This window comes from Actinia tenebrosa, unplaced genomic scaffold (assembly GCF_029948245.1).
Source record: "Actinia tenebrosa isolate PJP-AT-01 unplaced genomic scaffold, QUT_ActTen_1.0 PGA_scaffold2__45_contigs__length_23673736, whole genome shotgun sequence".
NCBI classification, from domain to species: Eukaryota; Metazoa; Cnidaria; class Anthozoa; order Actiniaria; family Actiniidae; genus Actinia; species Actinia tenebrosa.
The window spans coordinates 13,548,072-13,562,755 of record NW_028292579.1 but is presented as its reverse complement, the minus strand read 5'-3'; the positions used below and the strand labels follow the sequence as shown (position 1 = coordinate 13,562,755).

The following is a 14,684-nucleotide window of genomic DNA, read 5'->3' as shown; positions in this document are numbered from 1 at the left end:
ACTTGGAAGTATCATTTCCAGTAATGTTCCTTGAGGGTTTGTGGCAGATTCAACAATCTTGGTGACATGTTGCATTTCTTCTGGGAATTCTGACATCATGACTTGCTTGTCTCTGTAAAATTTTCTCATGATTTGAAGTCCTATTATGTAAAAACAATTATTATTATTAATTGTATTCAAAATAATGATTACAATGATGCCAATATATAAACCTGTGCAACAGAAATTGAACATTGATTAAGGAGGCTTCCAAGGGTTTTCATAATACCCATGCACTCACAGAAAGTGACCGATATCTTTGTATTGCCAAAAATCGTATTTTAAAGTGATATACCATATTAAAGTTGGTGAAATGAGGATTCGACTTTTTTGAAAATTATCATGTTTGACTTTGCACTTTTTAAAATCTTTTCGAGAGGGCCCATTCATTTATTAATTCTTCATTTATTTGTTGAACAAAATTACTTTAATTGTGCCCTCCCCTCCCCCCCAAAAAGGTGCATTTTTTAGTTAATCACCCTCCCATAAATAATCTCTCGTTTGTTTGAGAGCGTTAAGAGTTTAGGAGAGGAGCTAAAGAAACAGAACCAATGTATCGAAAAACTGGCAGCCAACGTCGAACAATGCACAGCAGAGATAGCGGCCCTGAAGCAGGAGTTGACGGACCTTCGCAATGATCAAGAGCATGTGCCAATGCCGCACAAACTTCCAAGCTTTAGCGGACCAATTCCCAAAGCCCTGAAGGTAAATTCTTGTTACTCTTAATTAATCATTTGATAACCAATATTTTAAGGAATTTCTAACACCGTAAAAAGACTGAGTAAGTACTCTAAGAAGCTGCACTAATTTAATAAATATTGGTTATTCTATTACACAAGCAGACTCAGCCGTGATGGGGTCGGTTTTCGTTGTTATCCATAAGCATTTATTTCAATTATATATGTTTATAACTATATTACTTTGAATGGAATTGTAAGAGCACTTGATTGAAGTTTCCTTTGCGGATTGAATAACAATGTTCTTATTGTTGATAACCCTTTGCAAGCGTATTTGGGTTTTCTTTTGTGTGTGAAAACCCCTTTGTGTTTAAGGACAATTTTAATGACATAATATCATTCATTGAAAAAACCGCCTATTAACTTCTTGACAAGCTGTCACCTTCCGACTGTATTCATGAAACAGACCATCCTCGATTTTGCTTGAAAATAAAGAAATAGCCATTTTTTACTGAAGACTTAAAATTCCGTTTGTGAAATTGTTTATTAATCCTGGAATCACTCCACTAAATACTCCATCGGGAATCTTAGATTTACCTTTCACCATCCGCAGGGCTCGAAATAACAGCCGGACATAATGACCTTTCAAATACATTTTTGTCCATTAACTACCGATTTTTGAAAAGTCAAACATTGTTATCACATGCGAACATTTTTCCGCTTCAAAATTTGGCCGGTCAACTTGTCGCCTTTCAAAATCTTATTTGGCCGGTCAAGTAGCAAAATTGCGGGACCTTGTCCTTGACCCGCCGTTATTTCCACAGGTATCCCAAGCTCTGCATTTTTACAGTAAGTATATATGGGATCGTATGGCTTGGAGATTTTATTGGAGAAATACAATTGTCAAAATAAAAACAGTCTTACTTGTTGTTTGTGGTTTCTTTGTCCCCTGTGTGGAATTTCAGGCCATTTTCTTCAATGTGGACAAAGAAACCACAAACAACAACTAAAACTATATGTTTTTATTTTGAAAATTGTATTTCTCCAATAATATCTCCAAGCCATACGATCCCATATATACTTACTGTAAAAATGCAGAGCTTGGGATACCTGTGTTATTTCGATCCCTGTGATGTGTACCCTGGTCATTCCATGAAAAAAAACCGCTGAAAAATTGAATGTGACATGATTAATCAGAAAGGCGCAGTCCATAGAGTCAACCGATGATAGTCTATGGACAGAAATGACTCGAAGTTTGACTCACACCTAGTTAAAACTTGTATGTTTTATCAGGATGATGTACATTTGGCCCACAACCAGCAAAACGAAATGCAATTTCGTGGAAAAGAAGGGTGAGTATACATGGTAATCCAGTGACTTTTGATACATGCAGTACTTAACTATGACGTTGTTTTATCATTGTACTTCTAGTATTGACAGTCCTCACAACAGTGCTGTGAGGGCATTTCTGGTGCAAGAACTAACCAAAGAAGAAAATGGCTATGAAAAACCAGTTATTATGAGTAAGTTTTGGATTTTTACACAAAAGTAATATGAGCCAAGACAATGTTCTTGCCCTTTTTCTCGCAAAATTACTTCCTCCGTATTAAACAATGATTACTTCCTCCCTATTTGAAAACGATCTGTAAAAATGGTTCTTAACAAAATCTTTTATAGAACGTGCAGAATTTAGCAATCTTTCCCTCTGCCAAAGCAGGTCCGGTGATATCAGAAGAGGCGCGCAATGAATTGTTGTTACTTTTCTGACGGTTCATGGGAAATTCTTTATGTCCAAACCAATGAACTTTATTGGCAAAATGGAGGCTTTAACCAACTATTTGACCAGATAAACCTTCTAATTTATAAACAAAGTTTATACTTATTGAAATGACCATTAATTAAAGCACATCTTTTCTTAAGGGGCTGTTACTCGATACTTCGAGACGAAAAGACAGCAGTACTTGGACAATCTGCCACAAAGGAAAGAGGCGACAGAAAAAAAACTGAAAGACAAGATCCTTACTTCCCGAAGAAGAAGGGTGAGTCGTGAGCCGTTTTGACCGCTGTAATACTGCTCAAAGTAGTAGAATAATAATATAATAATAATAATTACAATTTATAAAGCGCTTATCAGTTGTGTGGGTTTATTGTTGCTCATTTAAATCATACCTATTAAAACAGAACATTTTAATATTATGGACTGAAAGAATTATATGTTTAATACAACAAATATTTCTTCTTGTGTCCTTCTACATTTAGCGATATGTTCAAAGGATGAAAGTGGCAAACGAAGCGGAAAGAGAAAGGCTGTCAGAAATAGACCATAATTATATGAGCGACGAGGAAGATGGAGATGAGGAAGGGATATGGGTCGTGCGTAGTCCATCCTGGAGAAGTGCTGAGCTGTCAAGCCTCCTCGAAGCTTTACAGAAAAAAGTTAAGGAGAAAGACAGCACATCAAAGCACCTCAAAAACAAGAGAATGAGGGGTGCAAATTGTACGAGGAAATTACCATCAAGACCTCCAGCATGGGCTGTTTCTCAACAACGACAAACTTCAATACGTCAACCAACAGCACCACAACATCACAACAGCACCACAGCATCAACCTTAAGAGATCTGGAAAATGGGGGAAGACCATCCCTCTCAAGAAAAAACCCACAGCCTTTAACAAGAAAGCGCAACCGACCAAAACACCCGCAGGAAACAAGAACTCAAGATATGGAGGATGAGGACAGCAGCTGCAGAAGTTCTTCTCCGAAGAGCCCATTCTTGAAAGGAAAAGGGGCACATGGTATAGTAATTATATACAAGTTAATTGACTGTTTATTGGCATAATTATTATGCATGATTGTTTATGATTATCTAATATTCAATGGCTTCGCATTTTGTCAGCTGGAAGGAAGTTGTAGGAAGCTGAAAGTCAATGTCATAATGTCCCCCCTCCCCCCCAAACAAAGACATTTAGAACAAATTATCTCGTAATAACTAAAACATCACTCTAAATCCTCAATGCCATCAATCATTGTATATTTAGAGAATTTTTGCTCATTATACATTAACAAATCATCGCGTGGCGTAATTTGACTAGCGCGAAGAGTGATCTTAAAGGTCTTGAGCGCCATCTGAAAGCATGATCAGAAAAAAAAATTCACGGATCCTTCAAACGCTAAATAATAATGAATTATATTTTCTTCATAAGATTCGGATGAAGAGGATGAAGAGTATGAGACATACTCCTCGGAAGAAGAGAGCGAGGAAGAGTTTGCCAGAGAAGGAGAGTTTTCAAAATATGAATCATCAGACGCAGAGGTACGCGAAGACCGACATATCAAGAAAAAGAAACTATCATTTTCTCAAGGTTAGTCAGGTTTATTGTATAGAACATTTGTCCCTGACGTGCAAACTAATTTATTTTCTTTTTGGAACTGTAAATTTCCTGTTTTTTATTTTTTGAACAGTTCAACAAGAGTTAGCCCTTCCTGACCCCAAGACACCAGAGCAGATGCCCGGCGCCTTCAAAACAAGCACCCCAATCACTGGAAGACGGCAAAACAGCAAAAAACCAAAGAAAAAGTGAAAACGAAAGCAACTTTCAATTATATATTTTATAATTTTCATCAATACTTAAATTTCATTAGTAAAACATGTTAAAGTTATCTTTCACAAAAATTATATGATTGCATTAAAAATGTTTTTGATGAAACCAAAATGTAAAAAATGCTCGGGAATCGGAAAATATAGGATACGTGATTCTCGAATACTTGGAATGGCATGGGAAATCATTGAGAATACGGAGATATAAACCCGGGGAATCGGAAAATATAAGATACGTGATTCTCGAATACTTGAAATGTGATGGGAAATCATTGAGAATACGAGATATAAATCCGGGGAATCGGAAAATACAAGATACGTGATTCTCGAATGCTTCAAATGGCATGGGAAATCATTGAGAATACGAATTATAAACCCGGGGAATCGGAAAATATAAAATACGTGATTCTCGTATACTGGGAATGGCATGGGAAATCATTGAGAATACGAGATATAAACCCGGGGAATCGGACTCGAATACTTAGAATGGCATGGAAAATTTAGGAAAATACGAAGTCGATACTAGACGTATCGGATTCGTACCAGGACCCCTGATATTCCATGACAGGGAAAAACAGTCCGAATACGGGAGTATACAAAATCGCATATTCCATTACACTTTAGATATCCGTTTACCCGATACTTGCGTATACTTACGTATTCTTCAAATATACGAGTTCGTATACGAGAATATCAAGACTCGTATACCCAGCTTTTCACAGAGTGAATGTAATGTGGAGTATAGAACATCCACAGCCATTGTTTGGGACACAGAGCCAGCGCTGGGGGGAGGGCACGGGGGAGGTGAAAACTACTAGAAAGACGTATTTTAGCTGGAAATGTGCTGTTGAACATGATTTCCCTATCGAAAACGGTCAAGCAAATTCGGTTTTCCAAATGAAATGACGTTGCCAAAGGAATTGGCAAAGTTCCTGCTGCGTTCACATACATTTGCTTATAAGAGCATTTTGCTGAATTAGCAATTACTCCACCAAGAAAATCCCTAATTTCTCAGCCGGTACATTAGCTGGAGCCCCCAAATAAAAAAAAGCAACGACTTTGAAGCTCGGACTATTAGACTATGTAGTTTGGTGTGTGCTAACGTGAATGATGGAAGAGTTTAAAGGCACAATGTAATGCGGAGTATAGAACATCCACCGCCATTGTTTGGGACACAGAGACAACGCTGGAGGGAAGGTCACGGGGGAGGTGAAAACTACTAAAAAGACGTATTTTAGCTGGAAATTTGCTGTTGAACATGATTCCTCTATCGAAAACGGTCAAGAAAATTCGGTTTTCCAAACGAAATGACGTTGCCAAAGGAATTGGCAAAGTTGCTGCTGCGTTCACATACATTTGCTTATAAGAGCATTTTGCACAATTAGCAAGGACTTTCCAAGAAAATCCTTAATTTCTAAGCCTTTACATTAGCTGCAGACCCCAAATCAAAAAAAGCAACGACTTTGAAGCTCTGGCTACTAGACTATGTAGTTTGGTGGGTGCTAACGTGAATGATGGTAGAGTTTAAAGGCACAATGTAATGTGGAGTATAGAACATCCACAGCCATTGTGTGGGACACAGAGCCAGCGCTGGGGCGAGGGCACGGGGGTGGTGAAAACTACTAGAAAGACGTATTTTAGCTGGAAATTTGCTGTTGAACATGATTCCTCTATTGAAAACGGTCAAGAAAATTCGGTTTTCCAAACGAAATGACGTTGTCAAGGGAATTGGCAAAGTTGCTGCTGCGTTCACATACATTTGCTTATAAGAGCATTTTGCACAATTAGCAAGGACTTTCCAAGAAAATCCTTAATTTCTAAGCCTTTACATTAGGTGCAGACCCCAAATCAAAAAAAGCAACGACTTTGAAGCTCTGGCTACTAGACTATGTAGTTTGGTGTGTGCTAACGTGAATGATGGTAGAGTTTAAAGGCACAATGTAATGTGGAGTATAGAACATCCACAGCCATTGTTTGGGACACAGAGCCAGCGCTGGGGCGAGGGCACGGGGGAGGTGAAAACTACTAGAAAGACGTATTTTAGCTGGAAATTTATTGTTGAACATGATTCCCCTATTAAAAAAGGTCAAGAAAATTCGGTTTTCCAAAGGAAATGACGTTGCCAAAGGAATTGGCAAAGTTCCTGCTGCGTTCACATACATTTGCTTGTAAGAGCATTTTGCTGAATTAGCAAGGACTCCCCCAAGAAAATCACATCCCATATGTGTAATGAACAATGCATTTCATCATATGAATATTCAAGTCCATCTATAACAGTAAGAACAGCGGTCTTGTTAGTGTGGTAAGTAAAAGAAGTCAAAATAAATTAAAGAGTTAGTGTGCGCATTCGCAGAGATGTACTACAGTACTAGAAACATCCCACATGTCTAAATAACAATGTATTTCATCATATAAATATTTAAATCCATCTATAAGAGTAGGAACAGCAGTCTTGATAGTGTGGTAAGTAAAAGAAGTCAAAAAATAAGAAAGAGTGAGTGTGCGCATGCGCAGAGATGTAGTATAGTGCTAGAAACATCCCACATTTCTAAATAACAATGCATTTCATCATATAAATATTCACATCCATCTATAAGAGTAGGAACCACAGTCTTGATAGTGTGGTAAGTAAAAGAAGTCAAAAAATATTAGAGTGAGTGTGCGCATGCGCAGAGATATACTATAGTGCTATAAACATCCCACATGTCTAAAATAACATTTCATTTCATCATATAAATATTCAAGTCCATCTATAAAGATTAAGAACAGCGGTCTTGTTAGTGCTGTAAGTAAGGCAAGCGAAAACCAGGCTAAATTCGAACGTGCGATTCGCAGAGTGGTTCTACAGTGCAAGTAACATCCCACATGTCTAAATAACAATGCATTGCATCATATAAATATTCAAATCCATCTATAACAGTAAGAACAGCGGTCTTGTTAGTGTGGTAAGTAAAAGAAGCGAAAATCAAATTTAATCAAGCGATTGTGTTTGGATGACGAAAACATTTGGTAGACGGTTACATATGGATCGTTGAGTGATAGAGTAAGTAATTGATAAAAAAGATGAAACTAAGTACGAATGTTGGTCAACAAATACAAATATTCTCAATGCATCATCATTAATGCACTTGATAATATCAATATTAAAATATATGCTTTACTGATTAAAAGGAATATGCCTGCTAGTGCAATGCAACGTTAATTTGCAGATGACGTTTGAAAAACGATTAAAAATTAACTGTATGTAAACTTTATCTGAAGTTATGTAATAATTTTGAAGAAAACTTTATCAGAGACTAGAATATCACAATATCCACACATAAACAATCTTAATAGCCATGTGGACATCCAATAAGGCCTTCGAACTTTAAATGCATTTTTAAAAAAAAGACTGCTAGAGGACTTATTTTGCGTCGGTAACTCTTTTGTGGTCGTAATTAGATAAATGAGAACAATTAGTTTAAACCCTAATAAACATGGAGTTAAATTGTTTACTATTTCTTTACTACCATAAAATAGATTAATTTTTGAAATATTTACTTGGAATAAATAACATTGTAAAATATGTCACTTATAAGTTTTAATAATTTAACGCAGGAAATGATAGGAGGGATTACTATGTACTTATTGACTGAGTTAGGTCGGGCCGTATGGAAAAACATTTGGCTCGAGGTCACGTCGTACGGACCTAGCGAAGCGAGGTGCGTACAAATGACCGAGAGCCAAATATTTTCCCGTACGGCCCGACCTAACTCAGTCAATAAGCATTTTATCACATGACACTCACGAAAATAAGAATAAATAAGAAAAAGAGAGCGCACGGATTCGAGCGGTGCTGGACGGGTTTTTCTGGCCCGCTTACGTCAAATCGCCCGTCCCCCATCTCGTGACCTTTTCAAATGGTTTTATTAGAGCGCGCGAGCAGGGCCGTACGGGTCATATGATAAAAAGTCGAACGACCTCGTAGCAGGAGTGTGACTTTAATTTCAGACAAAAAATACACAATTCGAATTTATTTCTTTTTTAATCATATCACTTTTGTGATCAGAACTTTAATGCAAACAAAAAGACACTTTTTCTTTCGTAATATTTAGATTGAAAATAGTGAAAGCGATTACAAAAAAGGATGTTATTAAAGAAAATAATTGGCATTGGTTTTTTATATGATTAAGGAGAATTTCTGTAATAAATCTATTCTTATTATTCCGAAGAACGATTAAATATGAAAAGATTAAAAAAAGATTACCTAATAAGATAAAAAATAAGGTAACATGGTAAAAATAATTATTTATTAATAAAAGTTTACATGATAACAGACCTTTAACTTTATTAATTAATACTACGTAGTTTACAAGATGTTGGATGCTGAAAATAATTTTAACAATTTTATAAATTTTATTAAAAAATTGCACATTAATGATTAATGATTACATTTATTAGTTGTTAGTTATTGATTTTTTTGAATGTTGGTACAATTTTATGCTAAAGAATACTACTGGAAAAAATAAGTAAATGATACGATAAAGATTGATAATGATTTAGTTTAGTCAATTGAAATTGAATTTAAAGCCAACTCAACTCATTTGAAGACAAAAAATTAAAATTTTGATAAATTACGGATTTTATATGGTTTGATAAGACATATCTTTTTTACTAACATATCTACGGAAATTTAGATTCTAAGTATTTTGAAAATTACTAATCATTAAAACAATATAAGATTTTATCGACTGATTAAAAATTTAAAAAAATTCGTTAATCGTAATATTTCAAAATTTAAAATATTTTGTGATTTTTCTTTGCCTGCATTGATTTTAATACAACAAACTTAAAAATGTCAATATTTTACGGACTTAAAATTAATTGTTGCAGTTGTTGAAAAATTAACTTTTAAAAAGCAAAAATCCGATTTACTTGTTACAAATTGTTGATTATGACATTAAAAAGTTTATCTTTCAAATCGATCAAATTTTTTCCCTTGAAGGAAATAATGAAATATTGGCGCCTTACGTTTTACTGCCAAAGAAAAACATTACCTTAGAATATTTAACTTATTAATCATTTTGAAAAACCTTTGAGACGATAAAGAAACTTTATTCAACAGATAAAAACAGTAGAAAAAAAACAATTGCCGTTTAAGTACAAGTTTTGTACTCTAAATAAACCTTTTCAACCTAACTCATCAGTTAACGTTAAAAATCAAAATAATTCTATCAGAATTATATTAATCGCTTTAGCATATTAGTACAATCTTGGTTAGGCAATCTTTTAACAATTTAAAAACAACTTATAAATATCAAACACTTTCTTTTTAACTTTAAACTAGAACGATTCAAAGAAATGTTTGTTCTTACTCAACATAACTATAAAAGTGTATATGTGGAGTACATAATTAATAAGAAAACTCATTTACTAGGTTGTTAATGTTTTTAATGTGATCAAAAATTAATTTTTAAAATTAAAAAAATAGAATGCATTTCTGATGACGCATGCTGGATACTTCTACCCTGTAAAACCACAATGCTCATTCCACCATGGCACTTACTTTCATCTTCACATCTTTCAATTAAAAATCAATAAATAACTTTAGTAGCGTTACTTGAGAAAAACAATTACACTCAGTAGAGAATGATTTCAATATTCATATGATCAAGTGCATTGTTCACATGGTGTGTTTCTAACACCGTAGAACAAATCTGCGCATGTTCACAATCGCAAATAGGTTGGCCTCTTTTATTCATGAAACTTTCAACTCCGTTCTTACTCAGTATAGATGGATTCAATATTTATATGATGAAATTCAATGTTTATTGCACATCATTTGAGATGTAGAACTAAACTGGGCTTGCGCACGCTCGCACTTAGTTTGGTTTTCGCTTCTTTTATTAATAACACTTACAAGCACGTTGTTCTTACACTGTATTGGTTGATTTCAATATTTATATGATGAAATTAATTGTTCATTACACATGTGGGATGTTTCTAGCACTGTAGAACCGATCTGCGCTGCGCACAATCGTAATTAGCTTCTAATTAATTTTTTGATCTATTAGTATTACTTCACTCAAGAATGAATAAGTAAGCATTTCTCGATGATTCTACCTCAGCAGCAGTAAGGCGGCTCGCGGAGCGTCGGCAATGCACCTGGAATTATGCGGGTTTTTCCCGGGCTTGAGACCCCCTTGCGCGATTCGACGACAGCGGCGAGGAGCGCCTTACTGCTGCTGTGTTTGCGAAGATATTTGCTCTATATATGCATGAATGTAAAGAGTTTGCTTATGACTTCTGTATAATTTGTCTAAGACCCAAAGTTAATATACCCAAGCCCAAGGGTTTCTGGTGTTGTGGTAAAAAAATGCAAATAGAAGATGACACGTCAGTGCAGTGTTACGAGTGTGGTAAGAACATTCGTAATGCCGTACCAAATGCTACCAGAGAGCAGTATTACGCCAATGGAGGTCGTAAGAAAACACCTTATAAGAGAATAAAATACTTTAGGGACTGGATGTGTCATATCCAGGGTTTACGACCATATATTTAAACAACGAAGTAAGGAAGAAAATCATAGACCACTTATAAGAGCCAACCCCACAAAGTCTACGGAAGACATTGAAAAAATTAAAACTAGGGAAATATTACAAAGCTATTCCCCATCTTTTGTCGGAAATTACCGGCGACTCTATTCCTGAGGTTTCTGATATGACAAAAGCCGAGTGGATGTTTTGTCGGCTGTATAAGGATATTCCTTATTACCCTGACGTAATTTACGAAATATTTTACAAAATAGAACCAAACCACCCCCTCTTGGGCTGGATTCACAGCAGATGACGTAATCCTACTTCATTTTACACAAGTGTTTTCACAGTTGTGAAAACGATGCAGGCTGCGTAATATTTTGTTAAAGCCCCTCAGGCTGTGTAATATTTTGTGAAACTAATTTGCATATGAAACAGACAGCCGGCGTTTAATATGCAAATAAAATCCTGTATTGCTTTTTTCAAAGCAAATATTTACTGAGCGAGTTTTATTTGAAGCTACTCTTTTGCTTCTTGGTAGATCTTTTTGCGAGATTCCTCTGAGAGATCTTTTTTACGACTGTTTTTTCTTTTCTTATGTCCGACTTTAATTTCTCGTAATTGTCCTCTTCGGCCAGAATAAGCGAGAATTCTACATCATCTATTTTCCTGTCACGCAAAGACTTTGAGACAAGATCGGCAATGGTATTTACTTTAGCCCTAGACAGAGCTATTGTCGTGTCATGCTTGGATATTTTGCTTCACAACTGTTTCATAATGCCCGTAGAAACAGCCGAAATAATACCACAGGCTGCCCCAACGCCGGCCAAAGGAACTCCAACAATTATTCCCGGCCCGGTAAGCGAAGTAGCAACGCCGGAGCCCGTTAACACAACAGATATGGATCCTGAAGTAAGATCCTGAAGTTATCGAAATCTTATGTAGCGTACTCCGGGCTCTAATGTATTTCTTCCTAACTTTTTCGTAGTGTTTTGTCTGCCCTTCCAAGTAAGCCAGGATTAAGTTTGCTTTATTCAAACGAAAGTTTTCAGCGTTTAATTCGTTAGGTTCCTTAGGAAGTTCAGGATAAAGTGGAGGTGCTGATGGTATAACATCCATTATATATACTAATGTACGACGCTTTTGGGAATGATATTGAGGAGCAGCCACATCACGACAACAGGGATTACTGGAATTGGAGAGCAATTAGGAAGATGTTTCGGTATGCAGACCCTAGTAAGTTCGAAAGAAAGGCAGATGGGATTTACTTCAACGGCTCCAGAATGTACAGCAATGAGGACTTGGAGCCAAAGGCGACTGCCAAGGCGACTGCCAATCACGCGGTAGAAAAGCAACCTAATTTTCCAGAGAATTTATTACCGGCAACGGAGGATTACCCATTTTACGATAACAAAGGCGGCGCAAATGACTTTGCTAAGATGGTTACCTCCTTAGAAATCCTCGTGGGCCCTACCACGTTCAAAACAAAGGTCAGAGACATCTTCAAAGAGACGAGGATGAAGCATACGACCGGCAAGGAATCCAGAGAAGGGTTATCAGGTCCCAACATGCGGTATTGGCCGCAGCAGTTAAACTTTCCTGTCTGGGCTGCTACTAAAGGATGTGGTATAGCCGCGGATATGTTCCATATTCCTTTCCTACGATTTCACGTTTCCTTTACTATTCGTAGGATATTGTTTGAGTTAGGAGCGCCGCTTCCTGGTGACACTGTCTTTAACCCAAAGGATAACAAATATGACAAAGTCGCATGGGAGCGATTAAGGAATGAGTTTAAGCTTACCAACCCTGATTTTCGCAACAAAGAGGGTGCCGCCCATGGTTTAGGAGAGACTTACACCTATGCTTCATATGTTGTTGCCAGCATAGAAACTCCAGGCATGGGATATCTTAGCTTCTACGAATTCTCCGACTTAGGAGGCAGCGGAATAAAGGGTAATCTAATTTACTTCATAGAAAGCAAGGAGAGATATCTATGGGCGCCTTTCTTTGCCGCGAAGGGCATTGGACTAAAGAATTTAGCAAGGATTAATCGAAGAATCGAAGCCTTTGTCTACTGCATTCTAGGGGCCCAGGTTAGCACTCGCAGCCCCATCGTAGATGCCAATGGTGCTTCACAGGAAACGCAACAAGTATTCCTTGTCCTCTTCGAAAGCGCTGTTATCGAGAACGAGATCTCTAAGTCAGTTCAAAGGTATCAACTTGCGGTGCAGCAATCAAAGGTTAGACTGGATTATGCCTTTAGTCCTGGTTGTTGGTTAATGCCAAGTAATTTGCTCATCAACGCCGATTCCGTCGTGGGTTAAAACAACAAACTTCAACGAGCTACCAAAGACATGAAGTTTGGGGTGAATGACGTGAACTCTGACACTCTTAGGAACATTCCCTATTTCGTGGAGAAGCCAAAGAAGGAGCACGTAGAGAATCCTGCAGGGAAACCAAAGAACGTAATCAAGAAGAAGGTCCTGCCTACGATACCCGAGGAATATGACCATAACTTGCTAAAAGCCGGCTTGGCTACCACAAGCATTGGTCTGAGCTATTATATATGGCGATGAACAACCCCTACGTAGCTGGAGTAGATTGTGTTTACACGACTTACACAGGCGAGAAAAAATACACCCAAGCATCTTGGGTTGATGTCACGGGCATGTCCGTAGATCTAAACTACTCGGGGAAGAAGTTAATATTATGCAGCATTTCTTTGGGGGCCGTTAGCAGTGCGAATGTAGGATTTCGTTTCTGCGACGACAATGGAGTATTACAGCCCATGCGCGCGAAGACGAACAACAGAGAGCCTACGCTTTTCTCAGTAGAGCCGCCAACGAATAGCTCTGAGAATCTTTCCGTTTGGACTTTTCACCTAGTTGCCGACTGCCATGGGAAAGTGAAGCTGCAAATGCGCGTAGACGACACGGGAAGCGTTTGCATAAATAGCATAGAAAATCAAAGGGATACTGTCTATAACCACATGACCATCAGCACTTTGACGGTGGTTAGCCTTTAGGAGGATCTTTGATCCTTGAAATATATGAATCCATACGTGAGGGAAACGCGCTATGCCCACCGCTTAGATGAAGAGGGATATGACAACGGCGCTTGGCATGACGTTGGACTGTGGGTTGAAGTTGGGGGCACTGCATTGGTCTTTTGCACTATTAGCATTAATGCAAATACGCATGCGAATGTGGGGTTTAGGCTTATCGATGAGAAGTTCGGTACTTTCTTGCGCATGCGCAAGGCGCCCACGTTTTAAAGATCCATTATTACGCCTTTTTTATCGTTCTATTGAAATGTGTAAATCACAATTGATTTCCTTCGGGGCGTCTTATGAGGACAAAACTTCATTAAGTGTTCAAGCTCGTTCAGATCTCCATTGGATTATTGACAATATTGCTGTCCACAATGGTGTCCCCATTGTGTCCCCTCCACCAGACGTCACAATTGATAGTGACGCGAGCAAACTGGGTTGGGGTGCATTTTGCGAGTCACGCAACACCGGTGGACTCTGGTCAGTGAATGAAACTGACCTACACATTAATTACCTTGAAACACTTGCAGCTTTTTTCGCTCTTTAGTGTTTTGTTCGTGAGCGCCGCTCAGTTCATGTCCAGCTGCGCATTGATAATACAACAGCTGTTTTTTACATCAATAACATGGGTGGAATTAAATCTCCCTCCCTTAACAGTTTGGCTCGAGAGATGTGGCAATGGTGCATTTCAAAGGATATTGTAATCTCTGCGGTGCACGTTCCGGGCCTAAATAACCAAAAAGCTGATTTTAATTCTCGTCACTTTAATGACAGAACTGAATGGAGCCTTCACCCTACCGTATTTGG

General features: G+C 37.6%; 1 protein-coding gene across 1 annotated transcript; it reads left to right on the top strand.

Moving 5' to 3' along the window:
- The first annotated feature begins 532 nt into the window (after positions 1 to 532).
- On the top strand, positions 533 to 4,416 carry LOC148909285 (uncharacterized). Its single transcript, XM_089034587.1, has 7 exons — positions 533 to 744; positions 2,010 to 2,068; positions 2,148 to 2,239; positions 2,637 to 2,755; positions 2,976 to 3,510; positions 3,919 to 4,077; positions 4,178 to 4,416. The coding sequence occupies exons 1-7, from the start codon at positions 694 to 696 to the stop codon at positions 4,294 to 4,296; spliced, it is 1,134 nt and encodes a 377-aa protein (XP_088890713.1). The 5' UTR covers positions 533 to 693; the 3' UTR covers positions 4,297 to 4,416.
- Positions 4,417 to 14,684: the final 10,268 nt, after the last annotated feature.